The sequence below is a fragment of the Eleutherodactylus coqui genome, chromosome 11, assembly GCF_035609145.1.
Source record: "Eleutherodactylus coqui strain aEleCoq1 chromosome 11, aEleCoq1.hap1, whole genome shotgun sequence".
Classification (NCBI taxonomy): domain Eukaryota; kingdom Metazoa; phylum Chordata; class Amphibia; order Anura; family Eleutherodactylidae; genus Eleutherodactylus; species Eleutherodactylus coqui.
The window spans coordinates 6,736,943-6,752,514 of record NC_089847.1 but is presented as its reverse complement, the minus strand read 5'-3'; the positions used below and the strand labels follow the sequence as shown (position 1 = coordinate 6,752,514).

The following is a 15,572-nucleotide window of genomic DNA, read 5'->3' as shown; positions in this document are numbered from 1 at the left end:
GGGGGAGAAGATTGTGGTCCTAGAGTGGGAGGGGGAGTTAGTAAAGTGGGAGACAGAGCAGAGGCGGAGGAAGATTAGGTCGAGAATGTTTCCGTCTCTGTGAGTAGGGGAGTCGGAGAGTTGCGATAGGCTGAGGGAGGAGGTGAGGGTTAGAAGTTGGTTCTGTTACTGTATCTGTGTAGTTAGCTTGTTTTGCATCTATATAAATACAATAAGCTTAGTTCTGCTCCTGTAGTACTCTTTGTAGTAACTGACAGAATATCTGAAAACTTTAGACTTGTTGGGGCTCCAACAATCTTCATAAGCTCAGGGCCCATGGCAGCTATAAAGGAGTATTCCTGTCTCAGCATTTTATGTCTGGGATGAGAAACCTGCAGCTCCTGAGCATCTTGCCGGGTGTTACGGTAAGAGCTGTGGAGACAGTCCTATTCTATTAAGTAGGAGTTGAAGAAACAGTGCAAGACTGCTACCGCAGCTGTTTACATAACACCCAGTAAGATGGTCGGCAAACAGCCGTGGGTTCCTCATCTCAATCATGAAACACCAATATGGGAATACCCCTTTAATCCAACTCTGTGTGTGCTGATTGTATGGGAGGTCAGAGACTGAGACTTGTATTGTGGAAAGAGCAGGGTCCCAGAAGCAGAGAATATTACAGGAGATGAGTGCACCAAACTTGTGGGAGGTCACTATCAGACTCCTAGTAGAAGGAGCAGGTCCCAGTAGACCATCTCAGGAGTGATATGTGGGGACAGTGACCCGTCCGCTCCGGCAGTTCTGTTATAGCGGACAGAGACCCAGCTGCAAGACAAAAATGCTACAAGACTTAATCAAAGTAAAATTTAATAAACAGTGGAAAAATATCCCAGAACACCTTGTGATTTACACTGCAGGTTGCGCTCTCTGTGATTCGCACCACACGTTGCGCTCTCTGTGCATGCTGTGTAATTATAATCTACAGCTCGCTGTGATCACTCCCATCCTCTGCCAGGGACCGGATTTTTTCTGGAAGGATCTCAGTCCAGAACTTGAACTTCTCCTCCTTCAGCTTTGAAGACGCTTTCTGCTTTAGGCTAATCTCCAGATAGCGTTCATCTGCGCCGTACGGCGGCCATGTTGTCAGACCAGGACAGTTGGGGTCCCTGCAGGAAACAATGTAAAGATAAGAGGAACCAGGGTGGAGCAACTTCTGCTAAGTTTTTTTTCTTTTTAATACACGAAACACCCATATTAGAAGGGCATGGATTTAGTTTGACAGGAAATAAAAACATGTGGGCAGGGGGCGCAACACTTCTAGTCAACAAGTGATCAAACAAGGGAAGAGCCCGGGTCTTCATTATTAATATTTAAAACAGCCAGGCTAACGTGTTCCGAAGAGCAGCCCCTTCTTCAGAAACGGTTGTGAAAGTTCTGTATGCATTAAATGTAAAGTATGAGAGGAAAGCAGAAAAATGAGTGAAGAAAGGTAAAAAGAAAATATAATATATCACCTATCAGCCGGCGTCTGTGTCCCCGGCGCGATGCTCCCCCCGGTGGTGCAGCCAGCTGCTGCATTCTTCTCCCCACTGTCTTCTCTCTGGCTTGCTTTAAAAAGCCCCGCCGTCAGCGCTGTGATTGGATCGAGCGCCGGACAATCACAGCTGGCGCTCGATAAACCAATCACAGCCAGTGATGCCAATCTGAATGGCTGTGATTGGCCGGTGCTCGATCCAATCACAGCGCTGATGGCGGAGATTTTAAAAGCAACCTGTGGAGAAGACAGTGGGGAGAAGAATGCAGCAGCTGGCCGCACCGCCGGGGGGGGCATCGCACCGGGGACACAGACGCTGGCTGATAGGTGAGTATTGAGTTGGTTTTTTTTTTTACCTCACTTGAGTATAAGCCGAGGGGGCTTTTTCAGCACATTTTTTTGTGCTAAAAAACTTGACTTATACTCGAGTATATACGGTAGTATATTACAAAAAATAGTATGCTTAAAATTATATACTAATAAACTGAAAGACCCGGGAGTCCATTTTCATCACTGAACACTGTGGCAGCACTGTAAATATTTTTTATTTATTTACATATACATATATATATATATATATATATATATATATATATATATATATATATATATATGAATATAAACACGCACACACATATATATAATTTCAATTTATTAGTATTTTTTTTTATTCTGTTCTTTCAAATATTCAATTTTTTTATTCAGAAATCGTGCGCTATGAGTACCATTGAAAAAAACCTGTTACCTGTGATTATTATTAGAGACTACAATTTTCTAAAGAACTTAAATAATTCAGATTTAAATAATAATGTAATAATTTCTACATTCATGGGTGGGTTGTTTCGTGTCCATTGTTGTTCTGTCCATATTTTCAGATTGAAAGTTTCAGTTGTTTTTTCTACATATATTTTTAGTCCTCTATTATTATTATTAATTAATTATTTAAAGGGGTTGTCCCGCGAAACAAAGTGGGTCTATACACTTCTGTATGGCCATATTAATGCACTTTGTAATATACATTGTGCATTAATTATGAGCCATACAGAAGTTATCAGAAATTTTTCACTTACCTGTTCCGTTGCTAGCGTCCTCGTTTCCATGGAGCCGTCTAATTTTCAGCGTCTAATCGCTAAATTAGACGCGCTTGCGCAGTCCGGGTCTTCTTCTTTTCTCAATGGGGCTCCATGTAGCTCCGTGTAGCTCCGCCCCGTCACGTGCCGATTCCAGCCAATCAGGAGGCTGGAATTGGCAATGGACCGCACAGAAGCCCTGCGGTCCACCGAGGGAGAAGATCCCCGCGGCCATCTTCAGCAGGTAAGTAAGAAGTCACCGGAGCGCGGGGATTCAGGTAAGCGCTGTCCGGTGTTCTTGTTTAACCCCTGCATCGGGGTTGTCTCGCGCCGAACGGGGGGGCTGTTGAAAAAAAAACAAAACCCGTTTCGGCGCGGGACAACCCCTTTAAGTTATTTATTTATATAACCATTTCACAAATCTCGTGTTCCTTCCTTAATTATTGTTGTTTTTATGCACTTTTACATACATACTAAGTCCTCGGTATGAAGTTCTATTTTTGGTGATCTGCTAACTTATTTATGTATTTATCTACTTATTGACGGAATTATTAGAAGCTAATGTAAAAAGGCCTTCATTGTGGCATTTTCCGTGCAGAACTAATTATTTCATTAATTTTATTGGGCCATTTTTAGTTTTTTCCCCCACTCTGTTTTCTATTTTCCCTGAAATGCATTACATAGGCTATTTTTAAATAATTTTAAAAAACTGGATCGTTTCCTTGTTTGAAGTGTCGGGCCCCGGGCCCCCCCACCCACATGTTTTTACCTCCTCTCAAATTGCAGTAAACAATGTGGCATTGTTATAACTAATGAGGTGACACCAGCGGCGCAGTGAATGTGCCGCCATTCTAGTCCAGTGCGATGGGCTTACCCAGTCCGAGCAAAGTTAGCCCAGTATCTCATCATTTTTCTGCTCAGGGCTTTCTCGGCATCGGTTGCAGGTCCTGAGAGAGAAAACATCATCATCAGTGACCGACATCCAGTTCTATCTGCTACACACAGCGACAGCACAAAATCCCTCTACTGATGGTTTGTTACAATGTATCAGTCCAGGCTGTTGAGCTCACAGAGGATTATCTAGAGTGGATACAATTGTAGCAAAGCCAGATAGCTTTTAAAGGGGTGTCTGAGACCAAAGTCAGATTTTAAAACAGTCATAAATCATCACCCAATACTAGAGGAGGTCCATCCATTACCTTTCCTCTTGATTTTCTGCTCTTCAGTCTGAGGAAACAGCTATGCAGCATTTACATCCTGTGACACCTGTGGCAGACGATCGTGAAGCTCTCCGATTGATTTCAGCGGGGCCGCTGGCAGTAATAGGATCCTGGCACCCCCTCAGTGATTTTCGGGGGAAGGGCTTTAAATATTAACCCTTCCCTGAAAAATCAATCCTAGTTGTAGTAAAAAATAAAACAAAATACATGCTTACCTCTCCACCGCTGCCAGGGCTCAGGCACATCTAGCCGCTTGGGTCCCATCACTGTAATGAAGTTCTTTCAGCAGGCGGGGATCTAAAATCCCCGCCTGCTGAAAGGGCTGCGTCTGCTTGGCTGAGCGCTCAGCCAATCACAGGCAGCGCTCAGCCTTTCATTGAATGACAGCTGAGCGCTGCCTGTGATTGTGATTGGCTGAGCGCTGTAACTAATCAGCGCTCGTCCATTCAATGAATTCAAATGACTATACATAATTTCTATAATTTTTTTGCTGTACTGCTACTAAAAAATAAAAATATTTTTGGAAAAACATTAAATTATTTCACGCCACCATTACCTGCCAGCCATAACCTTTTTATTTTTTCATCAACATAGTTGTGTGATGGCTTAGTTTTGCAGAACTTCTTGTAGTTTCTACTGGTACTATTTTGAAGTACATAGGACTTTTTGATCTCTTTTTATTACATTTTTCCTTGGAGATGTGGTTTCTAGAGATGAGCGAGCATACTCGGAAAAGCACTACTCGCTCGAGTAATGTGCTTTATCCGAGTATCGCAGTGCTCGTCCCTGAAGATTCGGGTGCCGCTGCGGCTGACAGGTGAGTCGCAGCGGGGAGCAGGGGAGAGCGGGCGGGAGAGAGGGAGAGAAAGATCTCCCCTCCGTTCCTCCCCGCTCTCCCCTGCAGCTCCCCGCTCCGTGCCGGCACCCGAATCTTCAGGGACGAGCACAGCGATACTCGGATAAAGCACATTACTCGAGCGAGTAGTGCTTTTCCGAGTACGCTCGCTCATCCCTACTGGTTTCCAAAAAACACAAATTTTTTTCTTATTCACTGTACAGGATAAATAATGCGGTACTTTCAGACTTTCATGGATGCAGCAATGCCAAATATTTTTTGTTATTATTATGAATATAGGAAAAGTTTTTTTTTTTTTACTTTTATTACCTTTTACTTTTTCTAACAATGAAAAAATTTCCAACTAATTTTTACATTTTTTAGTTGCCATAGGAGATTTGAACATGTAATCGATTGATTGCTTCTGAAGAGTAATGTAATACCGCGACCTGACAGGCATTATATCAAGTCACTTCTATCAAGCCACTCTATGGCAGCTCTGGGGGCATTAAGTAGGCCCCAGGCTGCCATGGCAACAGAACGGCATGATCTCATTGCAGGGGAAGGGGGGCAATCAGGACCCTGTAAAACTGATTGAGGGATTTAAATGCTCTGTTACAGGGCTAACAGCCATGATCAGCATTAGTGCAGATTGGGGTTGTAGCAGGCAGTTGTCAGCTGTGAAAAACAGCTGTGACCCTCTTTGTATGGCGCAGGATCGAATCCTGATCCCTCCTCAATACAAACCAAGAAAGCACAGGACTTAAATTCTGTGTTGTTAAGCGGTTAAGCCCCTGACTGAAATGGGACCACTGCCATTCACTGGTAGAAGCAGAGATCTTGAAGCTGGCAAAGAAATCTACTAGAAACTTCTCATTATAAAATGATTAAATGCGGCTGTCCAGTTGTAAATGACTGATGGGCTGTCAGCAGCATAGGCCACCTGTAATAGATTGGCAGGGGTCTACAACCAGGGACCCCCAGCTGTTTGATGGGTCAGTGCTTTTGTCACGGTAAAGGTAGACAACACAGGAGCCGGAATACAATGTGGACACCAGGCTTACAAAAATGTATATATTTATCATAAAAAACTTGGAGAATATGCTGGCAATAGAAGCTTCCGGTAATCCATAAGGCTACATACGCTGCAGATTGTATTGTTCAGATATAAAAAAACGGAATCCAAACGGAATGGAAGCAAATGGAAAGCGTCTTTTCTAAAAGCCATTGAAATCAATGGGGAAAAAAACGATCTGTTTATTTCATTTTTAACTCTGTTTCTCGGCTCAGAAAATGGAACAAAGACGGAATTATGACTGAAAGGCAAAACACAGGAGTGAATGTAGAGCAGGCGGTATGCAGCTATTACAGGAACGTTCGATCTAACTCAGGATACGCACAACGCTAAAGTGGGCAGAATAGTATAACAATCTTTTATAAATCACAAAAATCATCAACACCTCAATTGTCAGACACGTGGGAGTCCCACCGAACACTGCGGCCCAGCAGTGGTGGTCCCCGCACAGTCCAAAACTAATGCAAATGTTGTCCACAACAGATGGATCAATATGTATCTCCCTGGAGTTGGCTCGGCCTCACGTATTTTTAAGTGCCAGGACTGCATTAAAGTTAATATCTGTGTGCGCACATTTTTCTGAGGGCCCACCTCACTTACGTATCTCCAGTGTGATTGATACCGTAGAGTAGGTTAAGCATTTCTGGACAGCTGTTGAGGGTATCCCAATGCACAGAGCTGCAGGACAATGTAGACTCTCTGTAAGGCTACCTTCAGACGGGTGAGCACAATATTGGGCCGAGAAACCCAGCCTGATATCACGCTTGCCAACGTGTGTTTTACCCATGCATGCAAGACATTTTTTCATGATCCCCAGGCGCGCGTTTCAAATACGTCAGAGGATCGGCAAGTGTTTTCCATTGAGTTTGATGGGAAAAAAAAAAATCACATTGCACTCATGTGCACATCACACAGCATGCGATGTGTTTGACTGCCCCATTTCAAATAATAGATGATGCAGACCAAGAGATGAGAAAAAATAGGATACGCAGTTTGTTCTATAACCTCCCTGCACCGCTGGGAGGTAAAAAAAAAACCAAAAAAAAAACAACACTCATGTGTAGGACTCCATTCAAAAGAATGGAATTCATATTCACGCGAGTTTTGTGTATCTCGCAACGCATGAGATTTGCGCTTGTGTGCATGTAGCCTTACTGTCTCTAAAGCTCTAGTCCATATGGCTTTGTTCTCTAGCTTGCCGCTCTCTCGCTCAGTGTCCAGCTCCTACAGTTACCGTCTGAGCACATCGATCCTGTACACCTCTCTGTCATCCCCAGTCCTCTAAACATCCCATCTGATCTCTTCAACCAATAGAAGTAGTATACAACACTCCATAGAGCAATACACAAAATGCAGTGATGTATGACGGCCAGTAAAGGTCGACCTTATACCTTCCGAGGAGCCATTATCTGAGCCCCTTACATTTTCACACAATGAGCTGATTTCTGCAGTAAGCAGACAGGCTTGGTATTGCCAGCCAAGTTCCAATTCATTTCACTGAAAACTCTGCCTGGAATATCAAGCCTGACCACTGCAGCGAGAATGGAGCTGTCTGCTTTCTGCAGAAATCAGCCCAGTGCACAAAAACACATGCCCAGCGAACAGCTGATTAGCGGGGGTCCCTGGCAATGTTCCTTCATCGATCTACTGTTGATGACCTATCCTGCAGAAAGCCCATCAGTAGTTCTCAACTGGACGCCCCCTTTAACCTTATAATGTAACGGTTTCTGTTTGTTCTCCCCTTCTCTGCTGTCAGCATGGTGCCAATACACCTGACATTCTGGTTGCTAAAGGACACATTGCCTTGCAAGCCAACTCATTTTAAAGTTAGCAGCGCACCTCTAGCAATTAGTTCGTCAGGTGTCCAACTCATGGAGACATTGGCTCAGGACTGAGGGCAGAGAGGGTTTGGGGGGCCGTCAGGACAGTAATGATAATATATGATAGCTAGTTTTTTGGTCATTGACTCACCAGCGTATAAGACTCCATCCCTCAGAAAGGGTCCTCCGAAGAGAAAGAGGAGCTCATCTGTGTGATCAGCCTTCACGAAGTCCCCTCTTACATGAGCCAGAAGGCTTGGCGGGTGCTGGTACTCATACATGTAGACTGGGAGCCCCGCATCTAATGAGGGAAAGAAGACTGAATGTTACTTTGTGATGGCTGCGGAGTCATCAGTGATTATTGTAAAGAATAAATATTTGATGTGGTGGAAATTTCCACCACTGTGGATAGGGGATAACTTGTAATTTTGGTACAACTCCTTTTATATGCCTGTCTTTATATGACTGAACTGGTATGTGACTTTCAGAAAGGTCACATGACCTTTATTATAATTTTGCTGCTGTAGATTAAGAGGACCTGAGATGTCCATCAGGGAGAAAACAACTTGGATTCCTGGAGTGGCGTTGTTTTTATGAATAAACTGGTATGTGAGTTTGAGGACCTTCAGAGAGGTCACATGACGTTTTTTTTTAAATTCTAATTTTGCTGCTGTGGATTAACAGGACCTGAGATGTTTGAGTTTGGTATGCAGGTACATATCAGTTTGTGGTACAGAAGAGCAGGTGTGTAGCGTAGTCAGGGAAGCCAGAGGTCAGTACACGGATAGTAATATTTGGTAGCAGTATGAAGGAGCAGCAGGTGGGGAGAGCTTGGCTACTGGCTGGGAGCACAATAATCTCTCAATGATGGGATGTGCTAGGCCAGGTTTATGTGATGTAGTTAATCAAGGGACAGGGTGGGGCCGATCAAGGAAACAGGAGCAGCGAACCAGGACCAGGTCATGCAGGGGAGCTATCCAAAGTGCTGGATATCTCAGCTGGTAGAGCAGCTGCCTGGAGTACAGGAGTTTCCGGATTTGAGTACCAACAATAGCATCCTTCTAGGATGGCCTCGGACATCCTAGGGGACGGTTTTACTGGATATCTTTTAAGAAATTTCTTTGTGAGTCTAGTGCCATGCACAGTACAGTTTGGTTCCGATGAGTTTTCGTCAGGCCCATATCCTCTCCACTGCACTAGGTACTGCAATTTTCCTCTGTAAAATCAGGAGTGCAGATTTTTTTCCCACAAACAATTCCTCTTGCCCTTGGACTTTTACTGGTGGAAGAAGTTGCTGATTTCTTCCAGCAAAAGGGTACTCCTAGAATGGTTTAAGCAGAGACACGAAAAATACTGGGTGAATTTTTAGCTTGCTGGGAGTTTTAAGCAGAAGGCAACTTGGCCAACCTTGGCAGCAATTTGAAATGCCACAATAAACTTTGGACCCTATTTGTTAAATGTGTTTTTAAATATTTGGTGGACAACCAGAGCTTATCACCCACCTGAAAGGTAGGAGAACTTTAGGGTGTCTGTCTTTCACCCTTTTATAACTTGGGCTTCTTGTAGCACCTCAATTACCTTCTCTTGAATTTCCAGCAACGTAATTAATCTGTGAGTCACTGTGGGAATATGAGTATTCCAGAGAAGGTCAGGAATAAACACCATATGTAAACCAATATTTGGAGTTGTTATATGCGAATTCTGCTGTTGATAAGTAGTCCATCCAATCATCCTGGAGGTAGGATATAAAACAGCAGAGGTATTGTTCAAGAGTCTGGTTGATCCTTTCAGTCTGGCCATTAGACCAGGGATGGAAGGCAAAAGACAAATTGATAGTAATTTCTAGAGCCATACAGAAGTCTTTCCAAAATCTATCAGAAACTACATTCATCAGGAACACCATGCAGCCTAAGTATCTCCTTGCTCATTGGTTCTACAGTTTCTTAAGCAGTGGGAATCTACTTGGTGGGAATAAAATGGACCATTTTTGTTGGTCCACCAAAACAAGGATGGTAGTCATTTCCTTAGAAGGCAGAAGACCCACAATAAAATCCATTGAAATTGATCCCCAAAGCCTGGATGGAACTGTAAGTGGCTGGAGAAGTCCAAATAGAGATCGTGGGGTCTTGTTTCTTGCACGCATTACACAAGAGGCAACATATTTTTTCACATTGTTCTTACAATTTGGCCACCAAAATGAACAAAGTAGCAGTTCAAGAGTTTTCCTGACTCCAAGATGGCCTGCAAGTTTAGAATCATGCACAGGCTTAAGAACTTCAAGTTGAACATCCAAAACCCCCTTCTTAAAAGAGAGGTCCATGTCCTTAGAAGGATTATTGAGAAAGAATCATTTTTGTACCCATCTCTGAGATTAGTTAGGAATTATTTTGAGCCAAGTATTCCCAGGAAATTTTGGGGGGACAAAATTGTGCAGTCTGTATTAGACCCCGCCTCCGGTTCAGCAGGGATCCTGGAAAAGGCATTCGCCTTGCCATTTACTTAACCAGGTCAATAAGAAATGATAACAATCTTGACGGCAGCCTTTTAGCCATGCGGATTTATGTGGTCTGTAAGGACTACTATAGAATGATTGGCACCTTCCAAAAGAGGTCTCCATTTAGAGAGGGCAACTTTAATGGCCAATAGTTCTTTATTTGCAATATCATAGCTTCTTTCAGCAGGAGACATGATTTGAGACAGAAATGCACATGGGTGTAATTGCATCTTGTCTCTGATGCATTGAGACAAGACAGCTCCCACAGCAGCATTGGAGGCATCCACTTCCATAACAAAAGCTTGTTCTGGATTTGGGTGAACCAGTACTGGTATAGAAGTGAACAGAGCTTTTATTTTCTCAAAGGCGCCCTGTGCCTCAGAAGACCATGAATATATTTTGGCTTTCTCAGTGAGTGAAGTGATTGGTAAGATGATTTTTTAAAAGTCTTTTATGAATCTTTCAGAAACCTGTTTCCTTAGGGTGGTACAAACAAACTCCATTTTGGGGGAGAATATTTTTGTAATGATCTAATTCAGGTTTGGAGTCTCTTGTTATAGCCGGTACTTATCTGTAGCATGGTCAGAGAAGCCATACACAGGTAGATATCAGTTCACGGTACAGAGGAGCAGGTGGGTAGCGTAGTCAGGAAGAAGCCAGACGTCTGTACACAGGTAGGTATCAGTTCGCAGTACAGAAGAATAGGCGGGTAGAGTAGTCAGGAAAGCCAGAGGTTAGTACACAGGTAGGTTACAGTTTGCGGTACAGAGGAGCAGGCTGGTAAGAGTCAGGGAAGCCAGAGGTCGGTAAGCAGGTAGGTTTTACTTCGCAGTACAGAGGAACGGTCAGGTAGTGTAGTCAGGGAAGCCTGAGGTCGGTACACAGCTGGGTATATCAGGTAGCAGTATGGAGGAGTGTAAGGTGGGGAGAGCTTGACTACTGGCTGGGATCACAATAATCTCGCAAGGATGTAATGTGCTAAGCCAGGTATGTAGCTAATGTAGCTAATCAAGGTACAAGACAGAGTCAATCAGGGAAACAGGAGCAGGTCATGTAGGGGAGCTATCCATAGGGCTGGATAGGTCAGCTGGTAGAGCTGCTGCCTGGAGTACAGGAGTTCCTGCATTTTAGTCCTGACAGCATCATTCAGCTGTTGTTATTGTATGCCACTAGACATTATGGATGATGGGGGCCCAGGACACCATTTTTAATATCATTGCATTGGCAAGCTGTGACTACTACAACTCCTAGTTTGTCCTGACAGCCAGAACCTCTACATATCAGCTACAATGGGAACAGCTTGTACCTCGATGGTGTTTTGCAATCCGTAAAGCTGGGATAAGGAATATTCTATCACCACATAAATCCAAAAAGCGGTTACGGATCTCCAGCGGATCATCGATGTCACCAAGATACTCGTCAATGAGGAAAGAAATGGCTTTAGGGTTTGGAGCCTGTAAAATCAACATTAATGACAATAAGCAGGGCTTCACAGAAAACTAACCAGAAAATGGGAGAACATAAACGTATTCATTATATCTCACCACAATATGAAGCTTTTGGAGATTCGATTTCATAGCTTCCCGCGTCATTCCTTCCGATAACCCTGTTATATTATACATCTAAATACAAATGGACATAAGTTGGATATAACATTATTACACAGTAATATTGCTGAAGATGTCGCCAACCAGGTGTCAAGTGAGAATTCGATCACTGGTCAGCTTCATTTCAGTACACCGGAAATTAGTTGCTGGTTGACTATCATTTGGTGTAATCAAGTAATTGTTGGCTTGCAATGACTAGCCAATGAGTTGCAGGGAGGTGTGCATTTGTTTCATGTGTGCCTCCCACTGAGCTCTGATTGGCTCCTTCCATTTTTGAACATTTTTCTCTCTCACTTAATGCTCATTGGAACCTGAAAACACATAAAAACATATGAGTGCTCCTGAACTGGACAGTCCTTGCTGCCGTCTCCAGCTGTTTGGTCTTCAACAGAACGCTTGGTGCCGCGGCCTCATGCAGAAGGGAGTGTGCACTGGAAGACCACTGCAGGTATTCATGTGTATTAAATGGACTCAACCAATGAGAGTGTGTTGGGGAGGGGTAAAAATTTTAAAACCATGCCCATCACTAACCCTAACTAGCCAATGAATGATGCTTAGGACTGAGTAAATACTCCCGACAATCCATTCACTGATCTTGAAATTTAATAATTAACTAAAATAGTTGCTAAAACGTACAAACTGTTTGTGTGCTTTGTACATGGAGCGATTGTTTTTCAGATGATAGTTGTCCTGAGGAAAACCACCCTTATGCCGTCTACTGACGTCAAGTGCTGTCATCGCCAACTTGGCACCCCCTTACTTTATGGGCTTCAAAACCACTGCTGGACCTATCTGATAATTATACCCATATGTATGTTAAGCTGGCCATACTGTTAGATTAATCAATCTGCTGGTTTCAGCAGGGTTGACCCATTACCCAATGTGTATGGAGATTTCTGGACTGCTTCCCGATAGATGTTGGAGGAGAGAAGGATCGGGCAGCTGAATATCTGCATGCCTGATCTTTTCATTGTCAGGGGCTGCCAGACTCCCATCTTGGTAATGAGTACAGATGCACATTCGGAGAAGCTGAGCATCCATGTGGTTGGAGGAGCTGGGAAGAATAGAAGTCAGCCAAATCAGCATTTGGCCAACAGCTATCTACTGTGTATGGCCATTGTTACTCCCTCTGTGTATTCAGTGCTGCTTGGATTAATGCAGTGGAGGCTCCTAAGATACAAACATCCATCTACCGGTAGCAGCCCACATGCACTCGGGAAGCCAGCAGTTCAAACTCCTCATTCTTGCGTTTGCGTTCATTTTAATGAATGGGAAAAAAGGGATAACCAACTTTAATGTAGTGTAATATGCAAAGCAGATCTTATGCCGTTGACTACAATACCTGCAGACACTAGAGGCGTAACTTGAAGCTCCCGGGCCCCGATGCAAAACTTGTAACAGGGCCCCCAACTATAATGCTTTACTCATAGTACTGGGTTCTCTATATGGAGAAGAGAAGCCTTATGGGCCCCCTAAGGCTCCTGGGCCCGGGTGCAACCGCATCCCCTGCATCCTCTATAGTTACGCCCCTGGCAGACACCATTCATACCGAGTCACTGCAGCCATGCATACAATGCAAGTCCAAGAAAGGCATCTTTTAAAAGGTTATTTACGAGTTTTGTACCTACCAATGGTGCCATCCAGCCAAACTCATGATTGTTCATTCCAATGATAATCGGGACCTTGTTGATTTCCTTGTCAGCCAACATCTCCTCTACTGATTTAGGTAAGAAGACGCCGTCCACACGGACAGGAACAGGCATTATGCCCTGCAGAGACAGTAGATATACAGAACATGGACCCCATCATATATAACAGATGATCAGACGTGTGATAGATCAGTGTATACCCAGATTTGCTGCTAATAGTGGTGATATGAGCACAGTCACTATAGAAGGATATATAATAGAGCGCGTTCTCTTCAAACCTCCCATGTTTTATCAGTTTGCAGAGTAGAAAGTGTGAAAGTGGGCAGATAGAACTACAAATGTAAGGCCATCAGCATTATTGGTAGTGATCATATGCCATGCAATGGCGTCTTGTTGCCATAGAACACATCATCCCTTCCCCATGATATAGTGGCAGGCCAATGAAATCACGTAGGGAGCGCACTCCTATTGTGAACCCTTTACATACTGCAATCAACAATGAATGTTGCATGTAAGGGGTTAATAGCAGGAATTCGTGTTCTCACCGATCCTCGCTGTTGCAGTGGGAGGCCAGCTGTCACTGATAGCTTCAGAGCCGGTGGGATGCATAAGATGTGGCACATACCAGCTGCTCAGGATGCAAAATTACATCATATGGTCTTAAGGGGTTAATCTATACCGTTACCGGTAAGTCTTTAGGATGTACTTTGCTTACTATTTAAAATTTACGTTTCACGATAAAAGTAATAAAGAAATAGAAACAGTAAAAAACCCCTCTTGTTGTGTCTCGTTGGTAGCAGGAACAATACCCGGCCCCTTCCCTCTAATATGTCTGCTGATAAAGTAGGAATCGTATCACGGCTGCGGGGATACAAATCGTTGATATCATTCACTATAGTCGTGAATACACGGTCCTTCACATAACCCCAGAGGAAGGAATCCAGCCGAGTAAGAGCTGGCGAACGGGGCGACCGCCAAATTGGTCCACTGCAGTCAATCTAGTGGTCTGGAACAAGTTATTGAAGGAACTTCGAAGATCCGTACGCCAATGTGGGGACCCATCTTATTGGAAGATGATATTAAAGGGGTTGTCTCGCGCCGAAACGAGTTTTGTTTTTTTTTTGCATAGGCCCCCCGTTCGGCGCAGGACAAACCCAAGGGATGTGTTAAAAAGATATATATATATATATATTACTTACCCGAATCCCCGCTCTGCGACTTCTTTCTTCTTCCTACGTCTTCCTTCTCCAAGATGGCCGCCGGGATCTTCACCCACGATGCACCGCGGGTCTTCTCCCATGGTGCACCGTGGGCTCTGTGCGGTCCATTGCCGATTCCAGCCTCCTGATTGGCTGAAATCGGCACACGTGATGGGGCGGAGCTACGCGATGACGCGTAGAAGGGGCGGAGCCAGAACGCCGCTCGTGCCCGGACCGAGCAGAAGAGAAAAGACCCTTCTGCGCAAGCGCGTCTAAAAACGACAGAAGACATCAGAATTAGACGGATCCATGGCGACGGGGACGCTAGCAACGGAGCAGGTAAGTGAATAACTTCTGTATGGCTCATATTTAATGGACGATGTATATTACAAAGTGCATTAATATGGCCATACAGAAGTGTATAGACCCACTTGCTGCCACGAGACAACCCCTTTAAGTAGTAGATCGGCTACTTGGGGAAACAGGAAATGTTCCAACATGTCAGCGTATACGGCGCCAATTACTGAACCTTCACCGAGAAAAAAAAAAAGGACAGATTATCCCGCCCTTCATTACATCAGATATTCAGTTTTGGGCTATCACAGACATGTTCGCTGTAGACATGGGGATTTTCAAATTCCCTGTGTTCACACAATATGCCGGCTGGCATCTCCGGACAGATGAAATGTGGCCCCACAAGGTGGAAAGTTACTGAGATCAGCATTTCAAACGCCGGTCTTACTATAAAGGGAGAGATCTCTGTACTGACCCCTGATATATCTATACATAGTTATTAGAGCGCCCCCTTGTTACAGTTCTGGGTATAATAGATGATGGGAGAGATCTCTGCACTGACCCCTGATATATCTATACATAGTTATTAGAGCGCCCCCTTGTTACAGTCCTGGGTATAATAGATGATAGAAGATCTCTGTACTGACCCCTGATATATCTATACATAGTTATTAGAGCGCCCCCTTGTTACAGTCCTAGGTATAATAGATGATGGGAGAGCTCTCTGTACTGATCCCTGATATATCTATACATAGTTATTAGAGCGCCCCCTTGTTACAGTCCTGGGTATAATAGATGA

At 44.0% G+C, this 15,572-nt stretch overlaps 1 protein-coding gene across 4 annotated transcripts in view; it reads right to left on the bottom strand.

The window, feature by feature from the left end:
* Window positions 1-826: 826 nt before the first annotated feature.
* Window positions 827-15,572, bottom strand: part of LOC136582011 (fatty acyl-CoA hydrolase precursor, medium chain-like) — a 102,835-nt gene continuing 88,089 nt past the window's right edge. For all 4 annotated transcript variants that reach the window (XM_066582740.1, XM_066582741.1, XM_066582742.1 and 1 more), the window contains 6 exons: window positions 13,260-13,400; window positions 11,569-11,646; window positions 11,331-11,478; window positions 7,682-7,831; window positions 3,455-3,527; window positions 827-1,142 (listed from right to left, as the gene is read on the bottom strand). In XM_066582740.1, the coding sequence (XP_066438837.1) occupies window positions 956-1,142; window positions 3,455-3,527; window positions 7,682-7,831; window positions 11,331-11,478; window positions 11,569-11,646; window positions 13,260-13,400 (777 nt within the window). In that variant the 3' untranslated portion in view covers window positions 827-955. The remainder of the gene's footprint in view (window positions 1,143-3,454; window positions 3,528-7,681; window positions 7,832-11,330; window positions 11,479-11,568; window positions 11,647-13,259; window positions 13,401-15,572) is intronic.